The sequence below is a fragment of the Brassica oleracea genome, chromosome C8 (assembly GCF_000695525.1).
Source record: "Brassica oleracea var. oleracea cultivar TO1000 chromosome C8, BOL, whole genome shotgun sequence".
Taxonomy (NCBI): domain Eukaryota; kingdom Viridiplantae; phylum Streptophyta; class Magnoliopsida; order Brassicales; family Brassicaceae; genus Brassica; species Brassica oleracea.
In genome coordinates, this window is record NC_027755.1 from 20,169,163 (window position 1) to 20,192,188 (window position 23,026).

The 23,026-nt window shown below is 33.4% G+C and overlaps 2 protein-coding genes across 2 annotated transcripts; one reads left to right on the forward strand and one right to left on the reverse strand.

Annotated features, from left to right (window-relative positions):
- Nucleotides 1-2,226: 2,226 nt before the first annotated feature.
- LOC106307562 (14 kDa proline-rich protein DC2.15) lies at nucleotides 2,227-3,002 on the reverse strand. Its single transcript, XM_013744549.1, has one exon. It carries the CDS (start codon nucleotides 2,928-2,930, stop codon nucleotides 2,517-2,519), a length of 414 nt encoding a protein of 137 aa, XP_013600003.1. The 5' UTR covers nucleotides 2,931-3,002; the 3' UTR covers nucleotides 2,227-2,516.
- Nucleotides 3,003-6,507: 3,505 nt separating this feature from the next.
- On the forward strand, nucleotides 6,508-7,134 carry LOC106310461 (14 kDa proline-rich protein DC2.15). The gene has a single exon (XM_013747695.1). It carries the CDS (start codon nucleotides 6,568-6,570, stop codon nucleotides 6,964-6,966), a length of 399 nt encoding a protein of 132 aa, XP_013603149.1. The 5' UTR covers nucleotides 6,508-6,567; the 3' UTR covers nucleotides 6,967-7,134.
- Nucleotides 7,135-23,026: the final 15,892 nt, after the last annotated feature.

Below are 23,026 nucleotides of genomic sequence, written 5' to 3' on the forward strand. Positions count from 1 at the left end.
AGTCCAAGCTCTCTCAATCTTTGCCTTGCGATTACAATCGCAAAGAACTCCATGCTCAGTCGAGGAAGAAGAAATTGCACTCTGGGAATTCACACTTAGGAAATTATCACTTTGAGACATCATCTTCCACTCTCTGCGAAAATCTCTCTTTAACTCTCTCTTCTTTCAAATCGATGTCTCCTCTGTTTCTATTTTTATCGGATTAGAGTTATAAACCCTAGATCCCCAATTTGATTTTGATTTTCGTTAAGTTAATAGAGCACATGGTTAACACGTTTTTTTAAGAAAACGTCTTTTAACGAGTCTGTAAACTCCGTTTATTGTTCCGTTTAACATTTCGACGGCGGAAACACGGAGGTAAGTTTGGAGGTTAAATGTGTTAGGGTTGTACCTTTGATGGTTTAAAGTGTTAGTTTTTAAGCGTCGAGGTTTAAAGTGCGTCTCCTGCTCACTTTGAGGGTTTAAAATGCGATTTTCCCTTTAGTTTAGTGTTATCAAAAAATTTAAATTGGAAAACAATCTACACTATTAAAGCAGAATCCCTAATATGATTCTGTCATTAGTTTTGATAATTATTTACAAGGGATTGTCATTACCTATTTTTGCTTTTTGTTTTAAAAAAACGTCAACATTAATTACCACCAATCGAATCTACAAAACAATTACATAAAAGCATTAACTAATATACTTCTATTTTTGGCCCGATTTTTTTCAAACCAATTACAATAAATATTAAGTTGTGATTCTCCTAAAATCTAGGAACCAAATTTCGATATTATCACTAAATGCAGCCATAATATTAGGCATGTGCCATATTCACCAAGCAAAATCAATGCATAATAAAAACTTAAAACAATTTATATATATACAAATGGTCTATAAGACCAAAGATAAGTATTAGTTTCATTGGGCTATAAACGACAACAACAAATTTGTTGGGGGCCCATTCGATTAATATTTATCAAACAACCTTTAATTATATAGACTTTGAATTAATTATTTCAATATTTTAATTTTTAGGTTAACAAAACAATTAAACATTTTTCTGATATTACATTAAAATATCACATTTACAATTAATAAACATAAAAATATATTTACAATATGGTTTTACATTATATTGTTAGACATTCTTAATTTAAATTATATTACAAGTATTTTAAAATTTTAATAGTATTACATGTCATTGTAAAATGAATTAAATTGCAAATAATTTTTAAGTTAATTTCTTACTAAAGTTTGCAACGATAAATTTCACAGCATTAATATTTTAATAGAGAAAATGGATCACATAAACATATAAAAAAAACTGATAATCAAAATCATAAAAACACTTGATATAAATTTAACGAAGAAACACATTTGTTATAATAATAGATATGTATAAATAAACACATTTGTTATAATAATAGATATGTATAAATAAACAATCCCGCGCTTTAAAAGCGCGGGTCAAAATCTAGTATTATATAAAAGTTATAGTGAATGAGTTTTTTTTTTTAAATTGCTGCAAATAATTTTTAGGATAATAAATATAGTGATACGTTTAAAAAAAGAAATAATGGAGGAGAGAGAGAATTTAAGTAATTTAATTAGTTTCTTAAGTTTTGGAATATTTCATAAATTAATTGGTTGATAATTAGTTAAGATATTCATAAATTTAGGAGTGGCATTCTCTTGTAAATAACTGTAAAAACTAAGGGCAAAATCATATTATGGATTTTTCTTTAATAGGATAGATATATAGATAGATTAATCATCTTTCTATCTTATATTGAATGCATATATATAATGTTCTTGAATTACTTATGTGTAATTGCCACAAATTCAGATATTAATCTACTATATCTTTCCTCGTATTAAATTACATCTGGTTTAAAATATTTCACTCATATGACATTAATTTGTTCTAACAGTTAACAATATGATAAAGTGCATGTAATGATAAAGTATATATAAACCATAAGAAAGTCATTGAAATCTCTACTTGTATGGAATATTATATTGAACTTCCTTTCAAAAGTTAAATTGAATTATTTGAACCAAAAAAAAAAAAAAGTTAAATTGAATTAATGATGGTCAGGCTTTACAGTTCTCCCCTTTTTATGGCACGACTGAAAACAACAAACAATTTTGAGAAGATCTGATCCTTTTGAGGATCAATTGGTAGAAGACAAACCAAAAGAATCTTTTGTAGTACTTGTATACAAATTTGAAACCGTAGGAAACGCATAACATAAAAGATAATTGATTTATCAATTCATAGGATCACAATACAACAATTACTCCAACATAAGAGTAACGGGAAATAATGGAACTGTGAACTTGAAGAATCTTAAGGATCATCCAGATAGAGACACAATTTGGCTCCAGTGAACCCCATAACAAGAAAACTATAATAAGAACACCAATATAGAGGGTCACAATATTAAGAGTAAATAGAATCACCTTGTCTGTCCAAAACAAGAAGATAAATATACACATTTGTGTATTGAAATTACATATGATACGGTTGCTTAGCACTGGAAGCCAGGAGGAACTTGTTTGCTGCAAACATTGAGGAGAAGACTTAGAGAGATTGGGAGGTTCAAGTTGATTCCAAGAACGTTAGCCTTAATAGCGGTGCAGAGACAACCGGCTGCTTCAACATCAGCGAGTCCTTGGATGAGGCTGCAGCATGGCTTGACAGGTGGCTTGCCGAGGGTCAAGTCGAGGAGGCCATTGAGCACATTGGCGCAGACACCAAGCTTGAGGGTATCTTTAGGGCACTTTCCCTTGCCAGAGCTAGGGCTTGGGGTTGGTTTAGGAGTTGGCTTCGGCTTGGGAGAGGGGCAGCCTCCTCCGCAAGGAGTGCAGCTACCGCATGCGGAGATTGTTGTGAAGAACAGGAGGTTGAGAGCCAAGAAAAGGGCTATGGAGCTTGAAGCCATTTTTTAGAAGACACTGTTCCACTAGCTATGTTGTGGGTGAATTGAGTGTGGAGAAAACCAAGGGATTGAGGTTTTTATAATGGTTTCAAGGAAGCACAAGAGCGTCCATAACATTATGAGGATATTTTTAATACTAAGAAAGTGAATGATTGATGATTAAAATTATTAAAAAAATTAGAGGAAATTACAATTAAATAAAGGTTGAATGAGTTAAACGTAAAATGAAGCTGAACAAATTTTCCTTTTCAATTTCTAAAGTATATGGATATATGTAATTTATTATAAGTATGACGTGTGATTTTAATTTGTATTTTGTCTCTAGAATCTGGATTTTTTTGATGTAACAATTAATTTGTTCTTTTATTTACTGGATATATATGTAATTTTGCCACAAGTTGCGACCGGTTTAGTTTCATGTCACTATTCTAAGTTTTTAGATACACGAAGTAAACTTCTTTTTTTTTCTAGTTGCGAAAATGAAGTCTTTTGTGGATGTTCGTCGTAATCAGAAGTATATTTAAGGACCTTTTACTAATAAACTTAAGCTAAGATTTTTTTTAAAAATTTCATAATTTTGTGAAATACATGAAATTAACACTGAAGAAAAGGAGCTACGATCGATAATCGCTTCATGAGTTTTTAATTTTTTGCTTAAGCAATCTTTAATTTCCATGTTAATTGATCACAAATTTCCCGTAAGTTCCCATTAATTTAAAATTTGTTTACCCTTCAAATTCCAAATAATGAGAAATCTAACGATAAATTTATAATGCATGGTTGCCATAGAAACCATGTGATAGTGACAATGCTGGTTCTCTTGCCATTCACAAACAAAATAATATTGATCATGAGTATACAACGAGGCGCCTTACTGGACACACATATACCAAAGACATCATCTACAATCATCCAGCTGTCGCTTAATGATTCCCATTTTTATATATACAAATATATTGTATATACAGATTACTTGATATGAAAATCGATCATCGTGAAACTGTGTTTGGGTTTTTGGGCCAAGGTTAAAACATAAATTTGACAGTGTAGAGTAGAGGATTGTTTTTCTTTTACAAAATAAGACTTTAATTAAGATACAATCAGTCAGAGAAGTGCATATGTTAAGTGTTAACAATAAGATATATTTAGAAGTATTAAAAGAGGTATTTCGCAAAAGAGTCATTATTTTCCTAAGTGCACGGTGAAGTGCTTGTGGAGGCATTTAGGTATCTAATTCCACACTAACAGACTTTACGCGTTAGCGATGCGGGAGTATCGACCTAGTTGAGACTGGATTGTCCATTTGGAATTTCTTTTAACAAATCATAGACATGACATTAAACCAAAAAGGAATTAAACAAGGTAATCAAGTACTTCGGAACTAACGAAATTAAAAAAGAGGGAACCAATCAACGATAGATCATGAATAATCAGATCAATGCAATAAGGTTAGCAAATGATTTCCTAACGTGTCTAATAATGAGACAAAGCCTCTTGCAACGTCTTATAATCGCCTTTACTATAGTTACTAAGCACTCATATGGTAATCCAAGTGATTATTGATCAATAGCATTAGGTTCATTAAACTCATAAATTCTCATAATTTCATTTGGCTAGGCTAATAAGTTTACTATATTACATGTTATCAGACATTTATAGCTTAAAATACTTTTAGATTATAAAATTAGGCGGCCAAACGAAAATGAAACATTCTACGATAGAACTGCAACCCTAAAGTATCTTAAATGAAGCATAGTTCCATGAGTTTCACGTGCATTATCTATCTTATGTCCAAGATGGGTAAATACGTACACATCACAGTAATATGATTGAGGTGATGAATAATCTTCTCCAGCATGAGGAGTCTTCGTCATCAGCAAAGACACTAAACTTATGCAAAGATGATTTTGGAAAATCAAAACTAGTGTTTCAAAATACATAAGTTTCTGGACCTGGTAAAAATTAATCTGAAACATAATTCTAGGTCATATATTTGACAATAAATGCCTATGGACTCTCTCCTTTTTTGACAAGCGTTTTCTAAGTGCCTATGACTATAATAATTTTAAAAAAAATTGGAACTCAGTTAAAAAGTAGCCATTTTATCAAAGACTAGAGACTGCCTTCACTTTATAATTTAGTTTTTACTTCCAATTCAACGCACCGACTTGCTCGTGGCCTATGTAGCTATCAGATCTATTAAATGCTAATAACCCCCAAAAAAATTGTGGAGCTGAATGTCCCGCACCGTTTTACGGGACAGTTCGTGACGGCCGCACGGTCTTCCGGAAATATGCCCGTGACTTGAAGTACTCCCACTGTTAAAAGCACATAAAACTAATAGCAGTTTTGAGGAGGCGAATATAATACCATACTTTTTTCATGGCCAATGGTTTTTCATATGAGTTACAGTATCTATTGGCCCAACAAAATTAAAAATAAATGGAAACTGTACTTTAAAACATTGCAACTTGATCTTCTCCCCACACATGATTTTAATTATTGTACATATATAAGAAAACAAAGTATTTCTTATTATTATATTATTTATTTAAATATGATCTTGTTATTGTGGACTTCACGGGATTGCATAAGAATTAGAAATCTCCCATTAGTTCGTCCTGTGGATCCATACAACAACAAAACATTGATATAAAAGTATGTTTATTCTGATAATAGATCTGTAAGGTTGAATTGTTTTGGTTTTTATATAAGGAAAAATATCGGTTATTAATTTTTTTTTTGTCGGCAATTATAAACTTTTGCAATATAATAGATCCTGTATATTTGTTTGAAATGTACAACAATTCAACTATTATACTCACCAGAATATTTTTTAACCAGTCCTATATGACAGAAAAAGAAGTAACAAGACATGGTTCGTGAAATAATTTTCAGATGTGTGACCTACTAAGAATTGATAGAATATGTACCAGCGGAAAAAAGAACTAATTGTAAGTAAAGTAATGTATCTGATAATCTACAATTGTATTCGATTATAATTATTGTTAATTTTTTAAAAGAAAAGAATTTATACGGAATATATATGATTAAATATTAGACATGATCATGCAAAGATAAATATGCCCAAGCACCAAAAACTGGATCAAAATTTGCTAAATTGAGGCGTTAGAACAGTTTTCATATAAAAATCGTATTGCAAGGTCATGTTAAAACCAACAATATGATATAAACGCATTACTTGTCTAAGCCTAATTACATCGACAACGCTTAAAGTTTCAATTGTATGTTCCTTTGTATGTGTTAAAGATGCGCAAAGACAAACAGGTTTCAAGTATGTGCGTTATTAGTAACTAATAGTAAAATATTACGGGACGTAGCTTACATATGCTAATTCATATAGACTGCTAAGATTAAGCCTATTAGCATCTCCTAATTACTCGAAAAGCGCATCTGTAAATAGTCTTACAAAAATTATCAACTTGGTAAATTAATAATAGCACCTGCATAATAATTTTCTTCACATATGCGAGTCTTGTGGCTCAGTTTCGGAGTCCTCACACTGGCTCCTATATAAGTACAACTCTCGGTCACACTTAGTCCCATAGATAATCACATCCTTAGCTAAATAATCACACATTAATTCAACATCGATTAGGGTTTATCAACTTGGAGATCAATGGAATCCAACAGATCTTTTTCTGCAGCTCTCTTCCTATCTCTTAATCTCATGTTTTTTGCGTGTGTAAGTGGCTGCAACACTTGCTTGCCACCTAAGCCAATCCCAAACCCTAACCCTATTAGCAATCCTACAAAACATAGCTGCCCAAGAGACGCCCTAAAACTCGGAGTCTGCGCCAAAATTCTAGATGGTGCGGTCGGAACTGTCATCGGAAACCCACCAGACACACCTTGCTGCTCATTCCTTCAAGGGCTTGTCGACCTTGAAGCTGCCGTTTGTCTTTGTACCGCCATTAAAGCTAACATTCTGGGGATTGATATTAATATTCCTATCTCCTTGAGTTTGCTCATCAATACTTGCGGCAAAAAGCTTCCCTCTGACTTCATTTGCGCCTGATGAATGTAACGGATAGATCCAGTAGTTTGATTTGGTTGTACTTTTTTTCTTCTGTTTGTTTGGTCGGTCTCGTCTAATTCAGTCCGCGAGTTCTTTTTGATTTTAGTCTAAGAGTTTCGTAATTTGGTTTATGTAAGAATTTATTATATGTTTCACGCTATTAGTTCACATTTGTTGACGGCGTGCAACTACATATTCAGATAGCTTGAATTTCCTACTAAATACCATTATTCCATTTTGATAATATGATTATCGGAAAAACTCAACAATATCGAACTGATAAAAAAAATCGAACTGGATTTGTGATGAGCACGAAACATTCACAATGTTAGTCAAGATTCTGAACCGATTACTTGTATTAATCTTGGGCCGGCAATTATATACAATATTTGTAGATTTTAAAATTAGTTTGAGTTGCGCGAATCAAATTTATTTACCAAAGCAGAGCCATACATATACTTTTTACATTAACAATCAAATCAAACTATTGCAACTCGGTGTTAAAATAGGAAATGGGAACCCGTGACACGACACATCTGCGTATGTCACCACTCTTTAAACCCTGTCATCCACTCTTAATTAACGGAATTAATTTGCAGAGATTTATATGCGTAGACTGGATGGCATCACAATAATTTATGGGCGGATTGAATTGTATAAAAATATCAAATTCCCTTCAAAAAACATATGCCTATCTCTTTCGCAGACTTCAGAATTATTTTTGGTTTCGAATACAAATTCGATTTAGACTCAGTTTAAAAGAATTAAATTGTAATTTTGACACAAAAACGAGAAGATGGATTTGGCCCATTAACAAATATGTAGCCCATTAATAAATAGGTAGCCCATTAACAGCTATTTTATATGGCCCATAAATAAAGGGTTCGGTCAATTTTATCAAAACAATTTAAAACCGCAAATGGAATTTGAGATGCGAAAACTCGATAAAGGTTTTATGCTGTTACATTAAAAGATTACTAAACTAATTTTTTTTTTTGTCAAAGTAGTAAACTAACATCTTCCATATGAAATCCAACGTTATTTGCTAAAATAATATATCCATATATGTATGTATCAAGTTCATGTTTCATTGACGACATTTATTTTCTTGGGCGTCACTGTGAAATGGAAATCTGATATTTCAACGACATTGAAATGTTTATGTAATTGTAGAAACTTGTAATTAATTTTATAACGTTGAAATGTCTATGAGTGAGCTTCTGGCTAATGTCTCTTGGATAACTCCTCGAAGTGTAAATGGGGTTGCGCGACGCGGAAACTTGGGATTTCTATGAAAATTTGACTCATAACTTTGATGTATTTCAACGCTGTTATATGAATGGTAATAGCTGCTGAATATTTAGGGATTAAATAATGTTCTTAATTATATTGTTTTTTTTTTTTTCACTAATGGCTTTCATATTGAAATTGCAGAAAAAATACAAAAGAGTTTCAAGCCCAAAGGCTATAGTTAAACGGCCCAAAGCCAATAGAAAACAACCCCATAAAAACAATCTAATAGTTAAAAACAAACCCAATAGTTAAAGATCAGATATAACCACACTTATGGCCCAATTGTGGATGTTGATGGTGGAAACAACTTCGATCAGTCCGTAGAGAGAGAGTCAATCAGATGGGAGCCAGATTTGCATAAGTTTCGAAGCCAGAAGGGGATTGTGATCACGATGACTCAAAAACTTATCTCTAATTTGTCTGTCGAGAAGACGAAACAGAGCATCCACCGTGCGGTAAGAGTTTCGATGTAGTCTATTGTTCCTTTCACTCCAAATCCAATAAACGGTTGATTGCCATCCCAACAAGGTAACCCTTCTCACATATTTGTTGCCTGATAGTGATTGTAGTTGAGTGAGGCAGTGATCCCAACGTCTATCGTAGACAAGTCTACATCTTTGCGCCACTAATGTCCATAGACTCCACGCAAAAGGGCACAGAAAATAAAGATGGTCCCGAGACTCATCAGCCATGTTGCAGAGAAGACAGTTAGAGTCTGTTTGCAGGCCCCATCGGAGGAGGCGATCACGAGTTGGACATCGGTCAAGAGCAAAGAGCCAAGTGAGAAAACTATGTTTAGGGACACCACCTTTGATCCACACCAATTTTGTCCATGGTAATGTTTGAGTCTCCCCCTTCAGCTTAGTATAGACATCTCCAGTCACAAACTTAGTTAGAGGTTTATCTTCCAGCACCCATTCATAACGGTCTTTTCCTGCAGTTAATGTGAGTTCAGTAAGATAAACTTGGAGGTTTAGAAGTTCTTCTGAACGAGCAGGAGGGAGCAGCCAGTTTCCATCCTCATTGATCTCTGAAAGAGTAGCTGTCGCTGGAATGCCTAACCTTGACGTCGAATTTCTAAGGAGATATGTCTGTAGGGAGCCAAATGAAGACCAATTATCAGTCCAAAACCGACAATCAGTCCCATCTCCCACACGCAATTTTATCCAGGTAAACACCTCTCCTCGTAGCTTTAGGAGTTTGTTATCCAGCCATGAGTTCGTAGGGCTTTTCTTTGCTGTCCAAAAGTTGTTAATACACCCGTTTAGCACCTCATTTCTGTACCATGCGACCCAAACTGAACCTGATTGGAAGAATAGTAGCCAGATGAGCTTTAAACAACATGCCTTGTTCCAAATTCCCAAATCTTTGATGCCTAGTCCTCCCTCTTTCTTAGTCTTAGTAACCATCTCCCAAGATACCCTAGCGTTATGGACTCCTTCTAAGTTTCTTTGCCACAGGAAGTGACCACATATAGAGTTGATACGCCGGATGCATTCTTTAGGAAGGATGAATGTTGAGCACCAAAAGTTATTAATGCCCGCTATGACAGTCTTAATGAGTAACAGTCGTCCTGCAAAGGATAGAGTTTTTGCACTCCAAGAAGTCATCTTTCCTTTTATTTGATGCAGGAGGACCTCACAGTTAGCCAGGGAGAGTTTTTTCGAACTTAGTGGGACTCCTAAGTAACGAACCGGGAGGGATCCTTGTTGCATTCCAGTGGAGACTTTGATGGCATCTAATTCTTGTTGAGTAAGGCCCGAGGCAAAGAAGGAGGACTTCTCTATACTAACCGCCAACCCAGACCGCATCTCAAACTCCTTAAGGACCTGGAGGACATTCTGCACTGATTCTATAGAACCGTCAATGAATATAAGGAGGTCGTCAGCGAAGCAAAGGTGGGTGAGCTTGGAAGTAGCACACTTGTGATGATACTTAATCTTTAGGTCCGCAGCGGCTTTGTTCAGCATAACGGAGAGGATGTTCATCGCTACCACAAAGAGATAAGGAGAAAGAGGATCACCCTGCCTTAAGCCCCGCTTCCCTTTAAAGTAACCTTGAACCCGACCGTTGTATCCTATCATGAAGTTAGTAGTGCAGACACATTTCCTTAGCCAGCCAGTTAGAATTTCTGGAACCCCTAGCCCCTGCAAACAGTTGAAAAGGAACTCCCAAGAGAGAGTATCAAAAGCCTTTGCAATGTCAACCTTTATGGTAATCCTTTTAGGACCATGTCTCTTGTGATATCCGTTGACCAGTTCACCCGCAAGAACAGTGTTCTCGAGAAGAAGTCTGTCTTTGACAAATGCGGTCTGATTTGGAACAATGATGGAGGACAAGACCGGCTTCAGACGACGTACCAGTAGCCTAGAGATCACTTTGTATATAGTGTTTAGGCAAGCAATTGGCCGATAGTCGGTGATGAAGGAAGCACCCAGCCTCTTGGGCACTAGAGACAAGATAGCTGAGTTTGTTGTGGCTGGAAGGAAAGAGTTGAGGAAGAAATCAGTGATAGAACAGACAACCTCATCACCCAGTAGAGACCAAGTAGCCTTGAAAAATCCAGAGGTCAGACCATCCGGCCCGGGGGCCTTATTTGGGTTGAGTTTGAACATAACCTTAGTGATCTCAGTGCTTGAAGGGATAGAGGTCATTGAGGCAGTTAAGCGTTGAGGGAACACAAAACCAGTCAGGTCAGAGAACCAAGAAGGATGCAAAGTGAGCAGGAGTGGGTGAAGCGTTTCAGGACCGAGGATACTCTGAAAGTGTTTTATGGCGAGGTGACTCATGAGCAGAGGATCAGAGATGAAGATTCCTGAGGACAGTTGGAATGTACGAATGGAGTTGTAGCTGACTCTAGTTTGAAATACTCTGAAAAAATATGCAGTGTTCTGGTCTCCCTCTTTAAGCCAGTTAACCCTTGATTTTTGGCGAAAGTAGGATTCTTCAATCTGGCGCAAGAACAACCATTTTTGAAGTGCTTCCCTCTCCTGCAACAGGTTAGTTTCAGTAGGAGCTTCCAATGCTTTCACCTGTACAACTTGTAACAAACAGTTAGCCTCACTAACCCTCATCTGAATATTTGAAAAAATTTCTGTATTTAAGTTTTTTAGCACTCCTTTTAAGCTCTTGAGTTTCCAACACAGTTTTGTCAGGTTGACAGCCATGCTTCCGGCCTGTGCCCAAGTCTCATTCACCAGCTGGAGGAATTGCGGGTGTTTGGTTAGGTAGTTAAAGAAACGAAAAGGCTTGGTACCAGCAGTAGGAAGTGTATGGGCGAGATCAACAAGACAGGGGCTATGGTCTGAGGTTAAGGGTGGAAGGAAGAAGGCTATATTGTTGGGAAACGCTGAGATAAAGGTTGAGTTAACCAAGAGCCGGTCCAACTTCTTTGCTATAGGAGTGTCGGGCTGATGGTTTGACCAAGTGAACAACGGCCCTTGAAACCGGAGATCAAACACTCCCACATGTCGGAGACAATCACTAAAGTCAACCATCTGAGAAGATAAGGTGTTGACAGCCATCAGAGAGTGCTCAGTTTGATGAGTAATTTCATTAAAGTCTCCTCCTATGATCCACGGAGTCGCATGAAGTGAGAGACTCTGGAACAGGTCAATTAGCTCAACCCACATACTGTTCCTTTCAAATCTTTCATTAGAAGCATACACTGATGTGTGAATGAAGGGACTGTAGGTAGGCAAGGAGACTTCACACGTTAGGGATTGGCGACTCTGGTGAATCAACCTGACTTTTGCCGGGTGTTTCCAAATGATGATAATACGTCCATCTTCATCTGAGGCATGATTGGTTGCAAAATCCCAATCACGACAGAGCTTAGACATAAGGTGGTTCAGATTGTGATCTTTAATATGGGTTTCCAAAAGAGATCCGAAAATGGGTTGATGACTGTTAAGCCATTGACAAAAAGGTACATGCTTGTCCGTGTCATTAAGTCCACGGACGTTCCAAAAAAAGAGTTTTGCACTCATTGGGATAGAGGTGGCTCTCCCACAAGTGGAAAAGCCGAAGCAGCAGTCAAAGAAGAAAAAGAGTTTGAGGTTTTAACAGATTGGAGGGGACAGGGACAACAAAAGAGGAGGAGGGGGAACTTTGAGAGGTGGGTGAGGTCTGGATGGTTGAGTCTATAGATGGATTTGATCGAGATTTTTTTAGAGCAGGCTTTTGGAGAGGTTCAGGAGTGAAGTGGAATGACGGGTTATCAGGTTTAAAGAGGGAGGGTAAAGCAAGGGTCAATGGTGATGAGGGGGTAGAGTTGTGTTTTGGAGGACCAGGGGGTGGGAGGCTAGGAAGGGTTGAGGGAGGAGGGATCACAGATTCAGATGAGGCCAAGTTAAGGGTGAAAGGGCCAGTGGGCGCTAGAGCAGAGGTAGGGGGAACTGCTTCTAAAGAAGCGGAGCCAGCCAGAGAAGAAGTAGGGGTAAACTTCCTTGGAGAGGGAGACTTAGCCTTGTAGACTTGTTTCACAGCACCTTGAGGAGTCTTAGGTGCTTTGTTTTTAGCTGCATTAGCCATGGTCGGATCAGTTCTTTCTTCTTGTTGTTTATCTTTCTGTGCAGGAGTTTGGACTTTATGAGCTGGGTCTTTTGTAGCAAGTGGGATCAGAAGACAATTCTTTTGAATATGACCCAACTCTTTACAATGAGCACAAGTAGGAGGAAGCCATGGATAAGTTACAAGCACTTCAACAACCTCACCAGACTGACGGCTGAACTCCACTACTGAAGGGAGAGGTCCTGTCAAGTCCACTTCAACTTTTACATGTGAGAGAGTGAGACTAACAAGATTTTTGGTGAAATCATCAGTTTCTTTAGGTTCGCCTACCAGTCCAGCTACCAAGCTAAGCCCCTTCTGGTGACGGAGATCCAGAGGCACTCCATGCAGGTGAGCCCATATTTGGATAGATTGCATAGACGGTGACTGGTTAGAATGAGCTGAGTTCCATTGAGCAGTGTGAAACATGAAATCACCTACATACCATATACCTTTTTCAAAAATCTTTTGTTTGAGCCAATCACTAGTTATCCGAACTAGCACTGATCTTGTATTAGGGTTGTTGTGAATTTCCAGGCGTTTACCCTTTATGTGGTTCAGGACGCTTTGGATCTGACTGTAAGGTGGCGGTCTTCCTTTGAAGTAGCAAACAGTGAAGTCTTTATGGAGATCTACACCTATTTGGAACACTTCATCAGGTATAAGCACTCGAGGCCTTCCATTCTCTGCAAAAGACACTGGGGCAAGCCTCGTGAGGGACTTATCCTCTAATCTTCTGATTTTTTCAACTAGGGAAGGAGTCTGCTGAGTAGAGGAATTTTGTGGCATTTGCTGAACAAAAGATTTTTGTGGCTCTTGCTGAGCTGCAGGAGACACATTAACAGTAGGAGGAGGAGTAACAGAAGCTGGAAGAGGAGCTTCTGCCATCAAAATATCTGAGGTTTCAGTTTGTTCAGGTTGAGTAGTACGGGTGGAGGTTTCTTCAGAAGGAGGAGAGTGGGTGGAGATTTGACTCGGAGGGGATGCGGCTCGGTTGGTTTGGAGGGGGGAAGATTTTTTAGGTTTTAGAATTGTGAATTGTTGGGGAGAAGTTTTCTCAAATCCAGAAGCAACTGAACCAGTTTTGCCTTCAGATCCAATAATCTTAGGCTTAAGAGTTGACTTAGCTTCAGCAGAGCCAACGGTAGAGGTAGAAGTTCCTTTAACAGAACAACAGTTTTGGGGGAAGAATTACGGGCAAGGATGGTTTTGGTGGAAGAGGGAGAAAGTGGAGGGTATTGGCCAAGGTCAGGAGGGTCGGGGGGAAGAGGAGGGATGGGGTTCCGGTCATCACCAGCGGCGAGAGACGGAGGGGATAGGGCGGAAGCACGGCGGGGCGTCAACCAAGGGTTTGACATGGGGAACTAACTAGATTTAATTATATTGTTTCTCGAACAAATAACTTATTATCGGAGTGTGATCGGATCTGATAAGACCATTAGATAAAACTTCAATACTCCTTGATTATAACAAAACATAAAGTATTATGGTATCTATTTATAAATACGTACGATTATCAATAAGATGTTTCGCTATCCATAACTATACATTTAAAAATATGAAAAAGTTAAGGTTTAGATTCATTATATGTATATATATATATAGATTTAAAAAAAATGGAAAACCATTCCCGGAGAGAATGTGAAAGTTTCGATGGTCACGCGCTGTGGAAATCTGGTGTGGTGCGGATTTGAATTTGAATCCCTTGAGTATCCACGGAACGCCTTGACCACCCGACCACAGACGCATGGTTTATATATATAGGTTTAATGGTTTGATATACATCTTTTCCCCTTTTTGTCACTATATTTTTCTACAACACCATATTTTTTTCTTCACAATCTTGTTATTTTACAGCCACATACTGCATGCATCTGTGCGTCTGTTCATGTGAAGTGTGAAGTGAGAACTCGGATTCTGTAGTTTTCAATTTGATAAATGGAAACTCACATATTAAAACCGATGTAAGAAATAAAAAAATCGTCACGATAAAGTGTCTGGCGTGAGAGAAAGAAGAAGCTTATATATATATATATATATAGATCTTAATTCCCATGACAAAAGGAAAATGCAAAGGAAAAACGGAAAGAAAGAAAAATATAAACATAAAATGCATCATTTGATTTCAGTCATGGTTAATATATATATCTTATATATTAAAACATAAGTCACAACTTTAATTCATGTGTGATTTTTTTTTATAATGGACCTAATGGACTTATTTTTAATAACTCATGTTACATTTAATTTCTAATCTTATCTTTTAAATTTTGGACACACCAGAAATTTTTATTGGGCTATCAATAATTAGATTTAAACAATAGATGATCCATTAAATTTATATATAATATAAATTAAATAGATATAATTTAATGTTATAATACTATACCTCCATATGTTAATTATTTAAATATTTGTCGATGTTAACTTTTAAAATTATAAAGATTTTTTTTTAAATAACAAAAATCATATTATCTAACAATGATTAATTTTTACTATCTTCAACTAATGAAAACAAAATTTAAACTATATAGTTTATTTTAAAAATTAAACAAAAACTAAATGTTTAATTATTTACTCGATAATATAAATCTATAAAGCGAAAAGTTTAATTTTTTTAAAACTTTCTAAATTTGTGAAATATTACAATATTTTTGAATATGACAGTAAAATAATATTTTACTAATCTTTATATATATAGTTACGATTTTAATAATAAAATAATAATCCAAAAATATATTATAGAAGAAGATACAAATACATGTGAAAGTTTGAAACAATCTATTCAATGAAAAAATATACCGTAAATTTATTATGTTTTTAAAATTGATAGACACATATATATTATGATATATATCAATTTAGAATTGAAAACAAAATATTTATATAAAAATAAAAGAAAACAAAAATCTGCGCGGATCGAAATCTAGTCGATCTTAATTCCCATAACAAGATTTGACATTATTTTTAGTCAGAAAAAAAGATTTGACATTATTTAGTTGTCTTTCTTGGAAATTATTTTAGCAAACCTAAAATTGCCTATGTTTTTGGTTGAACAGGTCTCCTCCTACTTTTATTGGCCAGTTCATACTTTTTAGTTTCTATTGATTCTCACAATTGGGTGTCTTTCAATTCCATTTGCTAGATAAGCCGTGAGTGATTTGTCATTGGTGGTTTTTTATCTTTTAGTTTTCATGTATATACGCATGCAGGTGTTTCTGTGTTTGCGTGTATATTGTAAAATCCTATAGCAACATTCACATTTAGATGAAAAAATTTAAAGGATTCATAATTTCTAGTATCCAAGACGTGGAAACTTCATTGCAAGCTAGTCCACATGAAATCCAGCTATATAGGTTGCTATGTCTCCTTTGTTTAGGTTGGCTCTAGGTTATATCTATAATGCACAGATTCTGATTAACAAACATATCAATTTCAATATTCTTATGATATTTCATACAGCTATTTTTTTTTAATTAAAAGTTAGGTCAAAATTTAAATTAACTACTTACAAAATGTGTAGAAAATCGGGTCCATTTAATAAGTATATCTTGGCCAAACCGAAAAACTAGATATATGTATTTATTTGTTTCATAGAAAGTGTCATTTTAATATTTCTATTGCTATATAAAATATCATTTTAGAATTTTATTATAATGTATACTTACTTCATTTTTAATATTAATTACTAAAAGCATTGATTTTATAAATAAATTTATTTATTTTCAATATTATTGATTATATATATGTTATTATAAAAAAATAAATATTTTAATTATTTTCTTAAACTGTGTAAAAAATGTTAAATAATATTTTTTGTAAAACGGATGGAGTAACTTATAATAATAACGGTGGCTCAAAATAGTAGCTTCTCACCACTAAATCATATTGGTTGGTTTATTTGGTTGAGTAGTTCGTTCGTTCAGTTAATTACAAGGTTATAGTAAATATACACCTGTAATAACAACATATAAAAATAACAGAATGCTAATGCATTCTTTTGGAAATTTCTCGAAAGCTAACGAGAGACAGATTAGTTTGCCTAATAAGCTCATTTTTCTCCGAAAAGGTATATTTCAAAATAATGCATATTCAGAATTTCACCCCATATGCAATTACGTTTTGAAGAGGGTAAGAATCTGTAAGATCCAAATTTTCAGATTTACCCAGGACCTCCTAGTCCAGTGATACTATCTTCTTGGAGAGTGAAGGTCGGCTGTTCGACTCGTGTAGAGGGGAAGACGTGTCCAGGACCCGTAAAAAAGTACAGATAAAGGCCGGCACCGGGCTTAAGTGGTGGATCTCAAGGAAAACCTGGTTAAAAATAAAAAAAAAATAAAAAAAAAATTCAGATTTAAATAATAAAATATTTAAAAGGATATCTTTTGGTAGAAGAATGTGTTGGCCACCTATTAAGGTGTTTCCTGCCTGGTGATATCTGGACACCTATAGAGAATCGTCTATACCAGTTAAGGTGTTATTTTCTTACCTTTTTTATAAGCAACCCCTGAATTAAGCATTTTATCCCTCCATAAATTAGAAAATTATAGATATCTTTCAGTCCAATAAACATCCTCTACTACTAACACATGTCTACAAAAGACGATATTATAAAAATAATTTCTGAAATTCAACTAATATGTGTCCGCCCCTAAAGTTTTCATATGCTTCTACAAAAGACTGTCTCTGTTTATTTTATTTTCATACAAATAGTTTTGATATTATGTTTTACTGATTTTGATTATATAAATAAATTAGTAATTACAAAACCAGATTCCGAAAGTCATAGCAAAAACTATTGTCATTCGAGGCTTATAGCTTTATCTTCCTTATTATTATAATTGTTAATAGCAAATAATTTTCCTTATAAATAAAAAGGAAATTCAAAAGTTCTATTTGGTGAACAAAATAATCTCACCAGTATCTTCATAAATATTGTAAAAATACAACATTTTCTTTTGTTTCAAAAAGAGGTATTTTTTAAAAATCTTCACACTTACGAAGAAAATATGTTAAATTTTAGTTACTAATGTATTATTTTTGTAATTAACTATTTTCATAACTTGTAATTAATAAAATTTTAATAAATACAATTATATTTTGAAGTTTATAATTTATTATTAATTAATGTATTACAAATGTAAAAATGTACTTTTTGAAACATATTTTTTCTAAAACATGAATTTTTTCGGAAGAAATATTATAAAATATTATTAAGTCAACCATTCAAAGTGGCACTGCAAATTTTTAAGTCCTTTAATGTGACCACGTCGACATTAACAAACAAACAATAATAAACGGTAACATTATTTTATCTAAAACTAAAAATATATTATTTCTGCTTAGAAAACATGTTATTTTGGAGGTCATTTACGTTTTTAAAAGAAGTGTTATTCTATTTTAATGTCTTTTCCTACTTAATTCATATTCTACCTTTGACCAAAAAAAATAGTAACCATATATATTTAGTTTATGGTATATCAATTAAATAAGAATATACATGTGTTAAAAGAAGTTCGTATTTTAGAACAACATTTGCTACAAAATATATGCAATACCAAACTATCACATTTAGTTTGCTATTTTACATTTTAGATTCTAAAAGTAAAATATGAAAATAACTAAATATGAATTAAATTAATTAAACTGAAATGTTGTTAAAATATCAGAAATCTTGTGTATGTGTGTCTATTATTCGATTGATTTTTTAATTTTCTAAAACAAATGACGAACATGTTTTTTTTTCGTTTTGGACATTGTAAATGTTTAGACAAACGTCCCCGATTATTAAGTTGTCTTTGCCTAATAAACACCAGGTATAATTAGACATAAATATATGTGCCCAAAAAATTGATATCAATGTGTCTTTTGAGAACATCAAAAAGACTATGCTTTACAATTGTTTGGTTCGTTTTAGTCAAAAAAAATTGTTTGGTTCGTTTCCAAAAAGTACGACGTACATAACAATTTCATTTATCTTTTGCAGTGATGTAAGGTATCTTTCACTTTCGATTCCCCTCTTCGCATTATCTATTCGTAATCTTTCTTTATGTTATAAACCTTCATTCATTTTTTAGTTGTATATATAGGCATAGTTTTCATCTGCAAATGTATGTTCACTAGGTTTCAACAAACAATTGCAATATTAGAATGTGAACACATGAAAGCAGATACCATGTAATTCTTAACTCTTGTGGAGTAGAAACAACAATTTATTCCTACGTAACTACGTTACATCTTACACTTTAACCAATCGTTACACATTTTCAAAGCATAAAATTTCATAAACTCACCAATGATCTTCGTAAAATCCAGGTTCTTATTTTGAATGGATATACTATTCTAGTTTCTTCAACTGTCGTTATGGAGCGGATTAGTTGGTATAACCTCTTTTCGTGTATATACATCAATACATCTAATTCTAGCAGATGTACTATGGTTTTGTCTCCCAAAGTCAAAAATCCGTGGTAATATGGTTTTGTCACCCAAGTCAAAAAGAATTGTTAATTATTTTCCTCATTTAGAATTTAACTTTTTATTTAAAAAGTTTGAGGGAGCTTGTGCCGCCCATCGGTCATCATCTATCCTTTACTTCTTTTACGACATTTTTGCTGTTTATTTTCTTTCGTGGTTTTAAACATTGGGTGCGACCAGAGACACTTAACTTATTGGATAACATAAGTCCGGTTAACTTAACTAGATGAGTATCGTTTAATTATTGTTACATCCGAGATCGAAACTGGTTCTATTTTCGTTATCTGAAAATCACCGAGTTATTTCAATACTTCAAATGTGATTAATTTAACTATAGTTAGATAAATTGGTATTCTTGCCTTCTACGGTTGGACAAATTGAAAAAAAAGTTATTTTATTTTTCTAAGTTATGATTTATCTATAAAACCAAACTACGTCATACAGAAAATATAGCAATTGTTTCACCGTTTTGTGACAAGTGGACGACGTCTTTATTACCATCCAATTGTGTCATATTTTTCTCCTAAACACGTTAATTAATTTCATAGTGATGAAATCGAAACGCCCAAACCGATAATTCTAACATAATTAATCCTCTTTATAAATGAGAAGAAGACAACTTCAGGAAACATATACTCAATTATTGTTTAACATTCTATTATTGAACAAGTTGTCATTCCTATGTTTGGTCAACCATGGCCTTTGGGATCCTCCGAAGGATTCATACCCAATAAAATGAATCAGTATTTTTTTTTCCGCTCGTCACCTGCTGGAATATATGTATCATATAGTTATTATTAAATCATTAAATTTGTCAATGTTAGTATGTTATATATACAGTAGACCCTACATCATCATTTATTATCATCTATCAAGTTAATACAACTAAATCAAAATAAATACCATGGTTGATTTTGCCTCGAGGTTTCAGGTTTTAATCATACAAAAGTGTTGGTAAATATATACTGACTGAACTATACGGCTGTTATAAATTTAAGTTTTAGCCATATAAATTTTTGTATTGTATAGATAGCTTTTTATCATTTACAGTAACAAGTTAAACTAATTTAGCTAAAACGTGAGCAAAAGCAAAAGTTAAAAAAAAAACTTAGCAAAAGTTATAGTTTCGTTTTTGAAAAAGATATTGTTGTTCGTGCTAATAGTAATATGGATTCATCCTCTTGAAATAACAGTCAACGCTGTGGTAGAATCTCTGGGGTCCTACAAGTGTCACGTGCCAAAAAATGGGCCCTGAGATATACCTATAAGCTAAGCCAGCTCCGCCCAAAAATTATGAACCGTCCATTTTAACTATGATTATCTTATATTGTAGTACTAATAATAATTCTACAGATTTTTTTTTTTTGACAACATTCTACAGATTATTTACCAATTTAATTCCGTTGAAGATAATAAATTTGGTTCACCACTCGTTCTGCTCTTCTTTATCGATGGGACTCCTCGTTGTCACTTGTCATCATTTTTTGGTCTTCCGCAACCTTTGGATGGGTATATTTACGTAAATATAGCAATATGAACACTTAAAAGTGTTTTTTTTATGGGTGAAATTTCATCGATCTCCCTATCGATAATGGGAGACCTAGAGATATATCATGACGAAGAGTTTGCAATAGTTTTTTTTTCTGAATTTCATATTTAAGCATGAAAATCTATTAATTAGTTTTAGAAATTAATATAAAATATATGTTGCTCAGAAAGAAGTAAAGTAGACGTATGTTTAGCATCATTCGTAATTTTTTTTTTTTTTGCACTTTCTTAGAGATTCATTGTTTAAAGGGGTGTTAAGTAGAAATTCGATTCATCATGATTGTTAGAGTTTATAGAAATCTAGTGTTATTAGTTTAGGCATTCTCACAGTTTCATTAAACTCTAATATTATAAACTCTAATATTATTGGCCTGATGATTTAATAATTCTATACTAAAAATTTTGTTATTAAAAAAATTTAGATTTTAATGATTTTTTAAATCTATTAAAATAGATGTTATTGGGAATTGTATTCTTCACCATTTAATTTATAACACAAGATTTTGAGAATATTACTTATATATCTTAGATTCTTACAATCATTATATCAATTTATTTTCATAGAATTTTATAAATCTATAAATTTTTTAAATTCTCTACAATTTAATTAGATTCATTTATAAAATTCTCTACATTTTTTTCTAAATTTAACAAATCTCTCAAATTTTAAAATCAACAAACTCTATATAAATCTTATTCCCACTACCACCCCCTTAAACTTTTGTATTGGATATTTTACATAGACTCTGAGACTGATCAACTGAACTAGTTAACTTACTTTCTATAAAAAATGAAACTTAAAATTTGAAAATGTGTTGTTCTCGGGTGTTTTTTTGCTCATATTTTTTAGAGAAGGAAAGAGAATCACCAATTTGAAATAAAAAGAAAGAACCAGAACCATTAAAGTTGCAAGGCTACTTCTTTATCAAAAAATAAAGTTGCAAGGCTACTAACTAAAAGAGCAAATTAAACTATATAGTTCATGAAATTCATATGACTATTATTAGACACTTTAGATTAGTTTATTTCACTTTAACACTAAAACCTAAAAATTTCATTTTCAAAACAAAACTAAAAGTATAATATTAATCATATTGCAGCATGACTCATTTTAGTGGCGTCTAAGAAGCATGCATTTTGAGCCATTAGATACCAAGGTAGACTTTCCCATTAACACAAAAGAAGAAAGTTGGTACATTAATGTAATCATACCAACTCCACGAGTCTTTGGTTTCAATTTTGTACAAATACTTAAGTTTTAGCACACAAAAAACAAGTACGTATGACTTGACAGATTTTCATACGATTTAATAGAATTGTTAATACTATTTGATAAATTATATCGAATGTATAAATATTTCTGAAAGTTCTGTGCCTGTTTCTTAAAAAAAAAAATTCTGTGCATGTCATTTTGATCTTTGGTTTAGAAGCGTCAGTTTACATGTGTGAAGTGCATGCACATGATTCTCAAATTAGAACCAAAAGAAAAAAGATTATAATGAAATTACACAAATTAGTATTCTTATACAGAATGCAAAATAATATACAAATGAATACACTATCTAGGCTTTACTCTTTAGCAAACTCTACCACCAATTTTATGTTAAAAAAATAACACACATAATATATTATTACATTTTTTCAAAGACGACAAAACAATTATATAGTACTGCCTAAATTTTTTTTGGTGATGTACTATGGAACACCAAAATGATCCTACAAGTAGAGCTTGATATTTAGCAAACGAAAACAAAAGGACGGGAGAAAAATAGAAGAAAAAAAAACATACCCGAGAATAATGTAAATAGACAATAATGAAAATTGAAAATACATTTATAACTCCTCGACCAATTATCTATACTATTAAAAGAGAAGAAGTTTTAAAAAATCTACTTAAACAAGGTTGTTAGACCATTTCATTAGATTTAACTATTTTTTTGGTCTTATCTTATATTTCTCTAACTATATGAATACTTTACATATTTAAATGAATTTATTTATTATTCACTCATAATCTATTATATAATTACTCTAACAATAACTCTTCATAAATATATAACAGAATATTCAAACATGTTTACACATGACCTGATCATTACCACATATAGTTCCATTAACAGTATAAAAATTGGGGTTTTTGCCAAAACTAACTCACAACTTGATTTTAACTCCAAACTTATACCCAAACTTGAAT